Raw genomic sequence first — 14,074 nt, 5'->3', positions numbered from 1 at the left:
AATTAAAAAATAATCCAATTAAAATAAGAATAATCCTTATATTGAATAAATCCTAATAATATTCCAATGGTAAAATTAACAAAGCAAAGGACCTGGAAGAGTAAAGCCAAGTAAAGAAAACGAACTAGAATAACGAAGTCTTGATGAGGTAATGACTCTTCTCAATATCCCAATGCAAAAATAGTAGAAAAATAATATCCTAAGAGTATCAATTGTGTAGAGAGAAAACCTAGAGGAGGAGTAAAACTAGATCTAAAAACTCAAAACTGTGTAGAATGAATGTTGTTCTTCGTTTTTGCATGTCCTCTGGCTCTAGTCTGCTGTTCTGGGCCGAGAACTGGGTTAAAACAGGGCCCAAAATCGCCCCCAGCGAAATCTGCAGATTGTGCAGATCGCGCATGTCACGCGATCGCGTCGTCCATGCGGACGCGTCATTTGCGTTTTTCCGTGCCACGCGTTCGCGTTGTCCACGCCTCCGCGTTACTTGTGCTTTTCCTTTCCGCGCGGTCGCGTGAGCCATGCGGCCGCGTCACCGCGATTTCTCCTCTTCCGCGCGAACGCGTGAGCCATGCGGCCGCGTCACTTCTCGCTGGTTGTCTCCTCAATTTCTTGTGTTCCTTCCATTTTTGCTAGCTTCCCTTCCAATCTCCAACTCATCCATGCCCTATAAAGCCTGAAACACTTAACACACAGGTCATGGCATCGAATGGGATAAAGGAGAACTAAAATGCATAATAAAAAGTCTCTAGGAAGCAGTTTTCAACCATGTAATAATTCTAGGAAGGAAATATAAATGCATGCTAAATTAATGAATAAGTGGGTAAGGATCATGATAAAACCACATAATTATACACAATATAAACCATAAAATAGTGGTTTGTCACTGCTCCATGGAGAGTGACTCTCAAGGAAACGGGTGCACCGGACTTTGTTCTCCAACTTCTTCATGTGCTTCACCTAAACTTGAATGCAAACTTTGAACTTAAGACCGTCTTGATCAATCTTTTACCAAAGTTCCATAGACTTCCCGCACAAGATCCTATTAGATACCTCGAGGACTTTCACGGTGTGTGCTCAACAACTAGGTGAGAAGGATCCAACGAGGTTGCCATATGGTTGTTTGCCTTCCCATTCTCTCTTGAGGGAAGAGCCAAGTAGTGGTTCTACACTATACCTAGTGAGGTTGTTTCCGATTGGGACTTGCTTAGAAGGGAGTTCCTATATAAATTCCTTCTCGCGGAAGCAACGGACAAGCTAAAAATAGAGATCTCATGCATTGTCCAAGGCGATACGAAAACTCTATACGAGTATTGGGAGTGCTTTCGCAAGCTTCTAGATTTATATCCCAACCACATGATTGATAATCAAGTTTTGCTTAGCTATGTGTGTCAAGGAATGAGACCACAAGACAAGACTCTATTGGATGCTTCAAGAAATGGTTCTTTGTCAAAGTATAGGACGGCAGAGGAGGCATGGCAACTCATTACCGACTTGGCCGAGTCCACTCAACATGCTAGACGGAGGACCTACTATCCAAAGACCGTAAATGAAGTATCTTCTAGTAGTGAGACCGTTGCCCTTGCCAAATCCTTGGGTGAGATGACAAGCATTCTTAAGCAACTCCAACTTGGCCAACAACAAAAACCTCAACAATAATCTCAACCTCCATCCCCTCGACACCAATCAAGTCAACAATTGGTTCTCTAACGTGTGTGCAGGATTTGCTCTTGTTACTCTTATTACACGGATGAGTGTCCAAACCTCTAAGAAGACAATACCCTCACGACTACCCATAATTTCTATGACCACCTGAATCAAGGATTCTACCAACAAGGGGGCAATTTCAACCAAGGGTATCCTCAACAAGGAAGCAATTACAATTAAGGGGGTAGCAATTATAACCAAGGTTGGAGAGATAATGCCAACCAAGGGTGACGAGACAATTATCAACAAAGGGGTAGAGACAATGGAGGCAACCAAAGATAGAACAACAACAATTCACAAAACTGATACTCACAAAACCAACCATACCCTCAACAAAACCAAGGAAAAAACTACCAAATCTACCAACCATCACACCAAAGACAACCACCTCAACCCAACCAATCACAAAATCCCCAACTCACCTATCCTTCCCCTCCCAACCAAGATGAGAGCCTCCGTTCCATCCTCCAAGGACAAAGAGAACTTCAAAATACACTCACATCTAGTCTCACCGGTCTTACATCCACTTTTCAAGCCCTTGTAGCCCACTTGGAACCACCCTCTACCTTCACTCCTCAAGCTTCTAGTTCTAGTGCCATCCCCTATCAACCTCTAGCCAACCCTAAGGGTGGAATTAATGCCATTACCTTGAGGTTCAAAACTAAATTGCAAGAAAAGAGGCCAAAGGGACCAAGCCCAATAATAGTCACTCAAGATGAGGAGGGAATTGAGATAGAAGAAGTTGAAGAGGAAGATGAGGCACAAGAGATAGTTTAAGATAAAGCCCTCAACCAAGAAGTGAAGCCGCCAAAGATGAGAAGGTTGTGAAAGAAGAAATTGCTCAACCAATCCCATTTCCTACACTAGCGGGGAAAGCTAAGAAGCGTGTGGAACTTGACCCCAAAATAGTGGAAATGTTCAAGAAAGTTGAGGTAACAATCCCTCTCTTTGATGCTATCCATCAAGTACCTAAATATGCAAAGTTTCTTAAGGACTTATGTATAAACAAATATAGAATCCATGAGTTAGAAACTATTCCTTTAGGGAGTTCTATTTCGGCTTTGATGGGAGCATTATCGGAAAAATATGGTGATCTGGGCCCGTGCATGGTTACTTGTACCATAGATTGTGTTCAATTCATTGATTGTATGTGTGATCTTGGTGCATGTGTTAGTATTATGCCTCTTTCCGTTTACCATATATTGAAGCTACCACCGTTGAAGCGGTCGGTGTCAAGGTTTGTCTTAGCGGATAAAAGCATAATAACTGTGATGGGTATTGTGGAAGATGTGTTGGTAAACATAAAGGGTTTGATATTCCCGATTGATTTTCATATCATTGAGATGCCACCAAGTGAATCCGAAAGGACATCATCCATCCTACTTGGGAGGCCATTTTTAAAGACTTCTAAATTCAAATTGGATGCCCACTCGGGAACTTATTCATTTGAGGTCGACAGAAGAGTCGTAAGTTTTAGCTTAGATGAAGCAATGAGGCACCCATCGAAAAAGCATTCCATATTCCGGTGTGACTTAGTTGACAACATTGTGGCCGAAGTGCATTACGCAAAGATGGATGAGAAGAGTATGATTGAAGAACCAAGTGAAGAAAACACCTCACCCTATCCGGAACCACCGGAAGTTCAAGTGTCAAGTCAAGAACAAAATGTGGAATTGAAGCCACTACCGCCCCACCTAAAGTACTCCTACCTTGATGAAGCCCACAAGTTCTCGATGATTATTGCAAGGGAACTCAATCCTCAACAAGAAGAAAAAAATTGCTCCATGTTTTGAGGAAGAACAAAAGGGCCATAGGTTGGAGCTTGGCAAATCTAGTGGGCATAAGCCCCCAAGTATGCGAGCACCGAATATTCCTAGAGGAAGGAGCTAGACCCGTTCAACAACCTCAAAGGCGACTAAATCCTATAATTTTAGAGGTTGTGAAAAAAGAAGTCACCCGGTTATTAGAAGCGGACATCATCTACCCCATTTTGGATAGTGAATGGGTAAGTCCCGTCCAAGTTGTGCCAAAGAAGTCCGGGGTGACCACCATCAAGAAAGAAAATGGGGAGCTCATAGCTACACAGGTGCAAAACACATGGCGAGTGTGCATTGACTACCGACGATTGAACACGGCCACTAGAAAGGATCATTTTCCACTACCGTTTATCGATCAAATGCTAGATCGGTTATCTGGTGAATCTCATTACTATTTTCTAGATGGATATTCGAGGTACTTCCAAATACACATTGCTTTAGACGACCAAGAAAAAAACTACATTTACTTGCCTCTTTGGAACCTATGCCTATAAGCGTATGCCATTTGGCTTATGCAATGCACCGGCAACTTTCCAAAGGTGCATGATGAGCATATTTGTGGATTTTCTAGAGCAATGCATGGAAGTATTCATGGACGACTTTAGTTTCTACAGGGACTCTTTTGATCATTGCTTGGATAACCTTGAGAAAGTTTTGGAAAGATGCACTAAAGCAAACCTTGTCTTAAATTTTGAGAAGTGTCATTTTATGGTTAGATAAGGCATTGTTTTAGGACATATTGTTTCCAAAGATGGTATTTCAGTAGATCCAACAAAGATCAATGTTATATATAGCTTGCCTTACCCCTCCTCAGAGAGGGAAGTCCGTTCGTTCCTTGGACATGCAGGTTTTTACCGAGGATTTATAAAGGACTTTAATAAGGTAGCCTTGCCACTATCTCGATTGTTGCAAAAAGACATTGAATTTTACCTAAGTGAAGAATGCATGGAGGCTTTTGACAAGCTTAAGGTTGCATTGACCCAAGCTCCCATCGTGAAAGGGCCGGATTGGAGTCGGCCATTCGAAATAATGTGTGATGCTTCAAACTATGCGATGGGAGCCGCATTAGCACAACGCGAGGGTAAGAATCCATATGTCATAGCCTATGCATCAAAAACATTGGATGGAGCACAATCTAATTATACTACCACCGAGAAAGAGCTATTGGCTATTGTTTTTGCTTTGGATGAATTCCGAGGTTATTTACATGGCTCTAAGGTGGTAGTGTACTCGGATCATATGGCATTAAAATATTTGTTGGCTAAGAAGGAATCGAAACCAAGATTGATTAGATGGGTTTTATTATTGCAAGAATTTGACTTGGAAATCAAAGATAGGAGTGGTTCGCAAAATCTAGTGGCGGATCACTTAAGTTGCGTTGAACATACAAATGGCGATTCCACTCCTTTTGATGATTTATTTCCCTTTGAGGGCTTGCAAGCAATCTCGGAAGTCATTCCTTGGTACGCACCAATAGCCAATTACTTGGTCTCCCGCACCTTCCCTCCTAATCTCTCCAAGCATCAAAAGGATAAGCTAAAAAGCGAATCCAAATACTATGTGTGGGATGACCCATACCTTTGGAGATGTGGTGCGGATCAAGTAATTCGGAGGTGCATTCTACAAACTGAATTCCAATCAATCTTGGAAGCTTGCCACTCCTCTGAAAGAGGTGGTCATTATGGATCTCAAAGGACGGCAAGAAAAATCCTAGATTGTGGATTTTGGTGTCCAACTCTTTTCAAGGATTCCACTCTCTTTTGTAAATCTTGTTCTCAATATCTTAGATTTGGTAATATCTCCACGAAGGATGAAATACCCCAGCAAACCATGCTATTTTGTGAGATTTTTTATGTGTGGGGTATTGACTTCATGGGGCTATTCCCAAATTCTAATGGCTTTCTCTACATTCTACTTGCCATTGATTATGTGTCCAAATGGGTAAAAGTGATACCCACCTGGACGGATGATGCTAATGTAGTCCTTTCTTTTGTGAGGAATAACATAATTTGTTGCTTTGGGTTGCCACGAGCAATTGTGAGTGACCAAGGTTCACATTTTTGCAATAAGAGAATGGAAGGACTCATGAAGAAATATGGCATCATACATAAAGTAGCCACTGCCTACCACCCACAAACGAACGGCCAAGCCAAGGTTTCCAATCGGGAAATTAAGCGCATCTTGGAAAAGATTGTGAAGCCTAATAGAAAAGATTGGAGTGCTAAGCTTTTCGATGTGCTTTGGGCCTACCGAACGGCGTACAAGATATCGATTGGCATGAGCCCCTTTCGATTGGTATATGGCAAAGTTTGTCACTTACCGGTGGAGGTAGAGCATAAAGCATATTGGGCCACTAAGGAGTGCAATTCAAGCTTGGAAAGGGCCGAAATTGAGAGAAAGCTAAAATTAGTGGAATTGGAGTGTTTGAGGTTAGAAGCCTATGAGAACTCTAGACTTTACAAGGAGAAGATGAAAGCCGTGCATGACAAGAGTATAAGAAGAAGAGAATTTAGAGCCGGCGACCTAGTCCTTCTCTACAATTCAAGATTAAGATTGTTGCCTGGAAAACTAAGGTCAAGATGGGAAGGACCCTATTAAGTAGAAAATGCGGAACCTTATGGGGTCTATCATTTGCGCGATCCATCAAGTTCCAAAATCTTCAAGGTTAATGGACATCGTCTAAGGTTGTATCATGATGAAAAGTTGAAAAGAAACAAGGAGCTTGAGATATTCCTTTTGGAAGATGCATCTCATGACAAAGAAAATTAAGCTAGTGAAAGTCCAACTTAAGGACATTAAACAAAAGTTCTAGGTGGGAGACACCCCACCATGGTAAGATCTACCTTAGCTATAGAATTGTTTGGATAGATTTGATTTTGGTTGCTCTAGATAAGTTGTTCATGAAGATTTGCATTTGACCTTAAGTAGGAATATTGATAAGTAGAGGAACACACCCCATTTTTAGGTATTGCATGGTATTTTGGGAGTTTTTGTTCCCTTTGGTTTACTTGCCTACTGAATTTGTGATAAGAATGCATTTCTTCATGCCTATGAGAAAAAAAAGGGGACCAGGGGGGAGGGGTCCACGCGTACGCGTGCTAGACGCGTCCGCGTCGATGGCCCTCGCAACTCCTGGTACAAAAATCTAGAGAGTTATGCGAGAATTGAGCCAACACTGAGCTCCACGCCTGACGCCCTTCACACGTGCTCCCACCTGGCACGTACGCGTCCAAGCTTCTGAGCGCGCAACCTACGCGTGCACGTGCTGGACGCGTCTGCGTCGATGGCACCATCTGCACCCTTAGTACATCTTTCCCGAAAGTTAGGCAAACTCTGGGCAGACATTATGCCTTGCGCCTAACGCTGCTCATGCGTGCGCGCACCTGACGCGTATGCATCCTTCTGTTACTTTGCAGATTGACACGTGAGCGTGCATGACGAGTCCGTGCCGATCGTGCCACTCGCACTCTTGGTACAATTTTCCCGAGAGTTGCACAACCATTACGCCAACACTATGCTAGTAGCACAACCCCCACTGACGCGCAGGCGTACATGCCGCTTGCACATCCCTCTGCTCTCTACCAATCCACGCATGCACGCACCGTGTGCGTACGCATCAATCCTACTGCAGCCAACTCTTGGTACATTTTTCCCGAGAGTTAAGCAAGTTTTAGGCCTGTATTGTGCCACTAGCACAACTACCACTCACGCGTGCGTGCACCTGGAGCGTACGCGCCCCTCTTTGTTTTGCTACGCGTGGGAGACGCTTCTGCATCCTTGCTGTCTTCTTCCCATCAACGTGTACGCGACGCGTATGCATGGATGGCGTGCGCGCATCGATGCTACGACGCAGAAAACACCTCAGCACGCCTTTTTCAAACCATTCTCCCCTTCTTTCCACTCCCATCTTCTTTCTCTACTCCAACCCCCTCTTCAACTACTCCTACCACCCTTCTCAGCCCCTCTCACTGGCAACACTAATCACCGATGACCACCACTTCCGGCGGTCCCACACTTTTCTCTCTCTTCCCTTTCTCCACTTTTCTTCTCCTCTTCTCTCACCCATATTCCCTATTACCATCTTCTCCTTCTCAAGGTACTCTTACCTATCCTTTTTCTTGGTTCTACTTCTTTCTCTTTCTTCTTTTAGTTGCATTTTCTTGCTTTCTTTCTTAGTTAATTTCTTATTCATGCTTACATGTTTGTTTGCTTTTCTTTCCTTTTACAATTTTTCATGGGTGTTGTGGGTAGAGATTTCTCTTGCATTAGTGAGTTCAATTGTTGTATTTGATTTCCTTGCAATATGTGGTGCTTTATGATGATTGTTGATGCTTTGTGAGATGCTACATTGTTGCATTACCTCTATTTGTATGTTGCTTAAGGGTTGCACACTAAGTGTTTGATGAAAGGCACATATAAGCTTTTCTTTCAAATTTCACCTAATACTTTCCACTTAGTGCCCTTTCTCACTCACTTGCTTATTCCTATGTGCATTGAGCCTATTTCTCTTCATACTCCCTATTCACATGCTCAACCCTTATGACTTGCTTCTTGTTATTAATGTTTGAGTATATGCTTCTCATGCCTCTTATTTGCATGCTTATATCACTCTTGCATCACATGCTAATAACTTGCCATTGTGACCATTGTTGTCTTAGTTACATGTTGCAGCTGTCATGTACCTGAGACATTTATTCTCTTATGGCCTTCTTCTTCACTTGCATGATTACCATTTATGAGTGTCTCTTTGAGTTTAATGTCTCTTCCTTTACCACTTTTATAGGATGGTCATCAAGAAGGATAAGAGAAAGACGCCGAAGAAACCGGCCACAAAGAAGGCACCTCAAGGACCCACCAATAGGGTGCACCAAGCACCTACGACTAAGCCCCTCCTCAAGAAGGAAAAGAGCATTGTTAATATTGATGCACTAGAAAAGGATAACCCTCTGAGGGATCAAACCAAGTTCCTCAACCGGTACTGTGAGCTTGTCTACCCCATGATAATTGAAAGGAACTATCACGCGGAGCCTCTTCTTGCCCCTCCGGCTCATGTTGTTCCGTTCGTGATGCCCCACATCGAGCGGCGGCAATGAGGTTTCTCATGAGATAACCAAAGGAGGCCAACCTATCCTGGGTAGTGGAGTTTTACTCCAACTACCACTCACCTTCTCTTGTATCAGTTTTTGTGCGTCGGAAGCAAGTTCCCATCACGGAGGAAGCTATTATTAGGACCGGGCCATTAGCGGATAGGATTGACGCTTACCAAGAGGTCTTATCGGCACGTTGTGAATATGATTTTGATTGGGATGCCATTCTCCAGGTCATCGCCATACCCGAAGCGGTTTGGATCCGAGGGAGGATGAGACCCCGGCCCAAGGGTATTGACGCATGTTATCTCACTATAGAGGCTCAGGCATGGGCCCAAATCTTAGCCCATTATGTGCTCCCAAGCACCCATGGGTAATCCATCACCACCGAGCTAGCCTTATTGATTTGGTGCATTCTTACCGAGAAACCGGTCAACATCCCATCTATCATCTGTCAAGCCATGGGATGTTCCATGCCAAAGGGAACTTACCCTTCCCCGCTTTAGTGACGGAGTTAGTTGCCGCGGCAGGTGTCTCCTGAGAGACTAAGGATCGGAGAGCCATGATCCTGGTTGATGGTAATGTTGTTCCAACCAGGAGATATCTCAAGCCTCCAGCAGACACTGGTAAGCTTGACATAGCCATCCTCGCGGGCGTCTCCACTGCTTCATCCGCACCACCAAGATCACCCCACCAACGCATTGAGGAACTTCACAAGAAGATAGATCATTATGAACGGCGAAACCAACGCCGATGTGCTTATGTGAAGAGGCTTTTAAGTTTTGTTACCCCACCTATGGAGGAACCGGATATCTCCAAATCTACCGCAACCTCAAGTGAAGATACCAATGATGAGGGAGATGATGGACATTCCAGAGCTGATCGTCCATTGCGCATCACTCATAACACGGAGGACCGTGCTAAGTTTTAAGTGTAGGGAGGTCGGTCGACCGATCTCCATAGGTAACACCCGAATAAACTTTAAATCCCTTTTTCTAATTAGGATAGATTGCATGATTAGGTTTTTGTTTTTTTCTTTCACCATTTGCATGATGGTTTTGTCTTGTTAAGGTCTACTTGGTTAGAGTAATGACTTCTTTCCTAAGAAACTAGAGTTTTAGGGCAACCCTACCAATTTTGAAAATTTTTAATGCTAAGCTTGTTTAAAGAATGTAATTTGGAATATGGATTTTGAGTTGAGAACACAAGCAAGTGAGTTTTGAGCCTAATTACGTGGCTACATCTTATAGCCACTTATCTTCCTTCTTATGTGCATTGTTCTCTCTCTATGATTGTGATCCTTAATTTGTTTGACTCTATATGTCTATTGTTGTATGTATGAATGCATGTATATGATTGAGGCCATCATTTCGCTTAGCCACTTACCCAAATGGCCTTACCTTATAACAACCTTTGTAACCAACTTCGAGCTTATGCTTGACCCACTTATTCTTAATTTTAGCATATTACAAGCCAAAAGCAGAAAACCATGAATGTCCTTATTTGAATCTTTGATTAACTTAGGCTAGTTGTGTGTGTTATTCGAGTGCGGGGAAATGGGGGATATTGGTTGAGGTAAGAGCATGTTGTTGTTTATGTTAAAAATATTGGAAAGTGGATACGTACTCATGTGTTGACTAAAAATGTAGATTGTATGCATTAACAAGAAAAACAAAAAGAAGAGAAAAACAAAAAGAAAAGAAAAAGAATGAATAATGAAAAAAAATAGAAGGAAAAGAAAAAGAAAAGAGAAAAGAAAGAAAGGAAAAAGGGACAAAATGCCCCAAAGTATGACTCAATAACAATCAATGCATATGTGTAGTGATCAAAAGTGAATGCATGAGTATGTGAAAAAGTGAGGAATGGGTAGTTAGGTTAGTACATAATTGTATAAGCTGTTATATAGGTTAGGTGGGAAGCTTAGGTTAATCAAAGAACTCAAATTTTAGTCCACTTAGCCAAATATATAACCCTACCTTGACCCTAGCCCCATTACAACCTAAGGAAAGACCTCATGATAAATGTATGCATGCATATAATAATTGTTGATTGTTAGAGGAAGAACAAATTTTGGAAAGCATGAAATAGAGGAGAATTGAGTGATTAACCCTATACATTGAGCGAATAAAGTGCAAACACTTCTGGTGAGGGTTCGAAGCCCAATTCCTTGTTCCCGGCCCTCACAAACGTTCTTCATGCAAGTTGTGAGTATTTCACTTTGATGATTAAATTTGGTAGAATTCATGCATTGCTCATCATTTTGCCCTACGTGCTTATATATGCTCTTGAAAGATGGATTTGCTTGTGACCAAGTAGATAATAACACTCATCTTAGTTGCATTCATATAGATAGATTACATTTCATGAATCTCATTCTATTGTAGTCCTTTGGTCTTTTGCTTTTCTTTAGCATGAGGACATGCTATAGTCTAAGTGTGGGGAGGTTGATAAACCCCATCTTTAGGGTTTATCTTGTATGAATTTTTTAGGGTTTTATCAATGGTCCTTCACACTTATCCATATAAAAATGCATGATTTTGTGTTCCTTTCTCAACTTTGCTTCATGGATGAAAACATGCTTCTTTTACATCAAATTAGATATCTTTTAACCCTCCTCTATTACCATTCGATGTCGTGATCTGTTTGTTAAGTGATTTCAGAGCTTATAGGGCAAGGATGGCTTGGAAGAGAGGGAGGAAGCATGCATAAAGGAAGGGAGCATGGAAAATGGAGCTTTGGAGTTTAGAGCAGCAACGCGTGCACGTGCCTTGCACGTACGCGTGGATGCGCACTACCAAGATTGGCGTGAAGAAGCCAAAGCCAGAAGTCTGCGTATTTGCATGGATAAGCCTGAACCTCATGGACGCACACGCACGCTTGACGCGTGCGCGTGGATTGTAAAGCTCCAGGGACATGTCTGCGTCGATGCCGCACGTGATTTTTAAAGAGAAAACGTGACCAGCGATTTCAGAGCAGTTACAGACCCTATTTGGAGCAGAATTTCTGGTAGAAAAAGCATAAGAGGACCAAAGATTGATGGATCCGCATCCATTCACTCATTTTACACACATTTTAGATATTTTCTTAGTTAGTTACATTTTGTAGAGAGAGAAACTCTCACCTCTCTCTAAGATTTTGCTCTCTCCATTCCAATTTCTCTTGGATTCCTTTGGTAAGATCAATTGCTAATTCACTTCTACTTTGATTCAAGTTGTAGATCTAATTCTTCTACTCTCAATTAGTGTTCTTTTGATTCATTCACTTTGGATCTTTGGTTTGTGACTTTGTTATTTTGATTTTGATCAAAGAAGTAAGGAATTTTATTCAATTATTTGATTGTTGATGTTTGATGTGAATTAGATAGCTTGAATTCAATTCCTTTTCTTGATTTCATAATGTCTCTTACTATTGCTCACCAATTATTTGAGGAAATGACAACCCTAGCTATGGAGTAGATTCTTCTTTCTTGGCTTAGGGGTTGAGTGGTTGAAACACTTGAATAGTTAGTATCAATTGTTGACTATCAATTGAGAATTGTTAATTAACTTGTAGGCCACTAGAGCTAAACTTCATTAGAACTTGTGCCTCAAGATAATTACTTTCACTTGACTTTTCTCCATGATTAGAGGTTAACTAAGAGAAGCAATGATTGATTGTTGTCACAATTGATGGAAGCTATAATGATGGAACTTCCAATGCTCACCCTTAGCCAAGGCTTTTATCTTGATTGATTGTTGTTCATTATTGTTTGCTAAAATTCTTAAACCAAACTCTCAAAACCACAAAAGGCTTCCTAATCAATGATGTGCATTCTAAGGCAATTCCTAGGGAAGACGACTCATGACTAATACTATCGGTTATAGATTTTAGAATTGTTTGATGTGAAATTTGCATGTCGGTTAGACTATACTCACAATTGAACTTATTGATAATTTCTATACTGGCATAAAAATCTCACATCAGGCATCCGTGAGATATATCCTACTTCTGAAATTGCTAAGATGATGGCTTAGATCCGATGTACCATCGTATGGAGTCATGTCAGGAGCTTTGAAGTCCTTTGGGACTTTAGCTTTCATGGTCTCTTGGTGAATGGATCTTGATCTTTGTGGGAGCTGTCTTCATGACCGGATCAAATGGTTTTGGTTTTAAGGTTAGCCTCGAGCTTTAGGAGCTTGTCCTCTAACCCTCGACGTCATCTTGTTTCTCTCCGGAGATCTCTTTTAGCTTCGCACTGGTGTTCGGCCTCTTATTCAAGTTGCTTGAGACATTCCTACTATTCTCGAAGGGCATCTAAAATTTCTGTATTTGGAGAATACTTGCTTCTGTTTTGTTAAGGTGTATCTTTCGGTGTGATGTCCGCGTTCTTATGTGGCGTCCTGTTTTCCAAATTAGAATTGTGGTCGTTGTCAAGGTTGTCTACCATGATGATGGAATGACTTCCAGGTTCCCCAGCAACGGCGCCAATGTTCTGAGGGTTACCTGAAACTGAAGGTCGATCTCGGATGAGATCTGTTGTTACGGCCAGAGCTGTCGTGTCCAACTTGTTAGACTTGGCGGTGCTGCTAATCCTTTGTCACTGGAGGGTGGTGGTACCTGCAAGAGACTCCTATGCTTAAGTTAGCACGTGATTTAGGCAGGATTTTGTGTAGAATCAGAGTATGAGTTATACCTCGGTGCTCCAGTGTATTTATAGTAGTGTTGAGTGGCCTTCCTTGAGATAAGATAGTTATCTTATCTTATCTTTTAGGTGAACCACCTTATCTTTTTAGGGGCCTAGCCACCTTTAGAGTTGGCTTTGTTTCTTGGTTTGGGCCTGCTTGGGCCTCTATAGTGATTTGACCGAACTCTTTTAGGAAGGTCGGTGGTGACCAACCTGAAGAGGTCGATCGCTCGTGTCTTCAGTTGGCCCGGGTCGCGTAGCTTGACCCAGGGTATGAACAGTCAGTATAAACAATAACCTTAGAACCAATTAAATAAGACATAAACTTATCAAATGCATACACTACAGCTAATAACTCTTTTTCTGTAGTTGTGTAATTCTTTTGTGCATCATTTAGCACATGGCTAGTGGTGCACGAATTTGTGATTCGCACAACTAACCAGCAAGTGCACTGGGTCGTCCAAGTAATACCTTACGTGAGTAAGGGTCGATCCCACGGAGATTATTGGTTTGAAGCAGTCAATGTTTATTTTATTAGTCTTAGTCAGGAGGCCAATGAAGTTATTTGGATTTAATTTTAAGAAGTCAAAGTATTTAAAATTGTAAGAAAAATAAGAGAGAATCAAAGCGTTACTTAGTGTGCAGTTATGAGAAATATGTTGGAGTTTTGGAGATGCTTTGTCCTCTGACTTCAACTCTTCCTTGAAATCCTTCAACACACGCAAGGCTCCTTCCATGGCAAGCTCTATGTAGGGTGTCACCGTTGTCAGTGGCTACTTCCCATCCTCTCAGTGAAAACGTTC

At 41.9% G+C, this 14,074-nt stretch overlaps 1 protein-coding gene across 1 annotated transcript; it reads left to right on the top strand.

The window, feature by feature from the left end:
* The first annotated feature begins 2,618 nt into the window (after positions 1-2,618).
* Positions 2,619-3,497, top strand: LOC110275456 (uncharacterized). The gene has a single exon (XM_021131598.1). It carries the CDS (start codon positions 2,619-2,621, stop codon positions 3,495-3,497), a length of 879 nt encoding a protein of 292 aa, XP_020987257.1.
* The last annotated feature ends 10,577 nt before the right edge of the window (positions 3,498-14,074 follow it).

Source organism: Arachis duranensis, chromosome 1 (assembly GCF_000817695.3).
Source record: "Arachis duranensis cultivar V14167 chromosome 1, aradu.V14167.gnm2.J7QH, whole genome shotgun sequence".
Classification (NCBI taxonomy): Eukaryota; Viridiplantae; Streptophyta; class Magnoliopsida; order Fabales; family Fabaceae; genus Arachis; species Arachis duranensis.
Note: the sequence above shows the minus strand (reverse complement) of the source record. Positions and strands in the feature narration are given on the sequence as shown.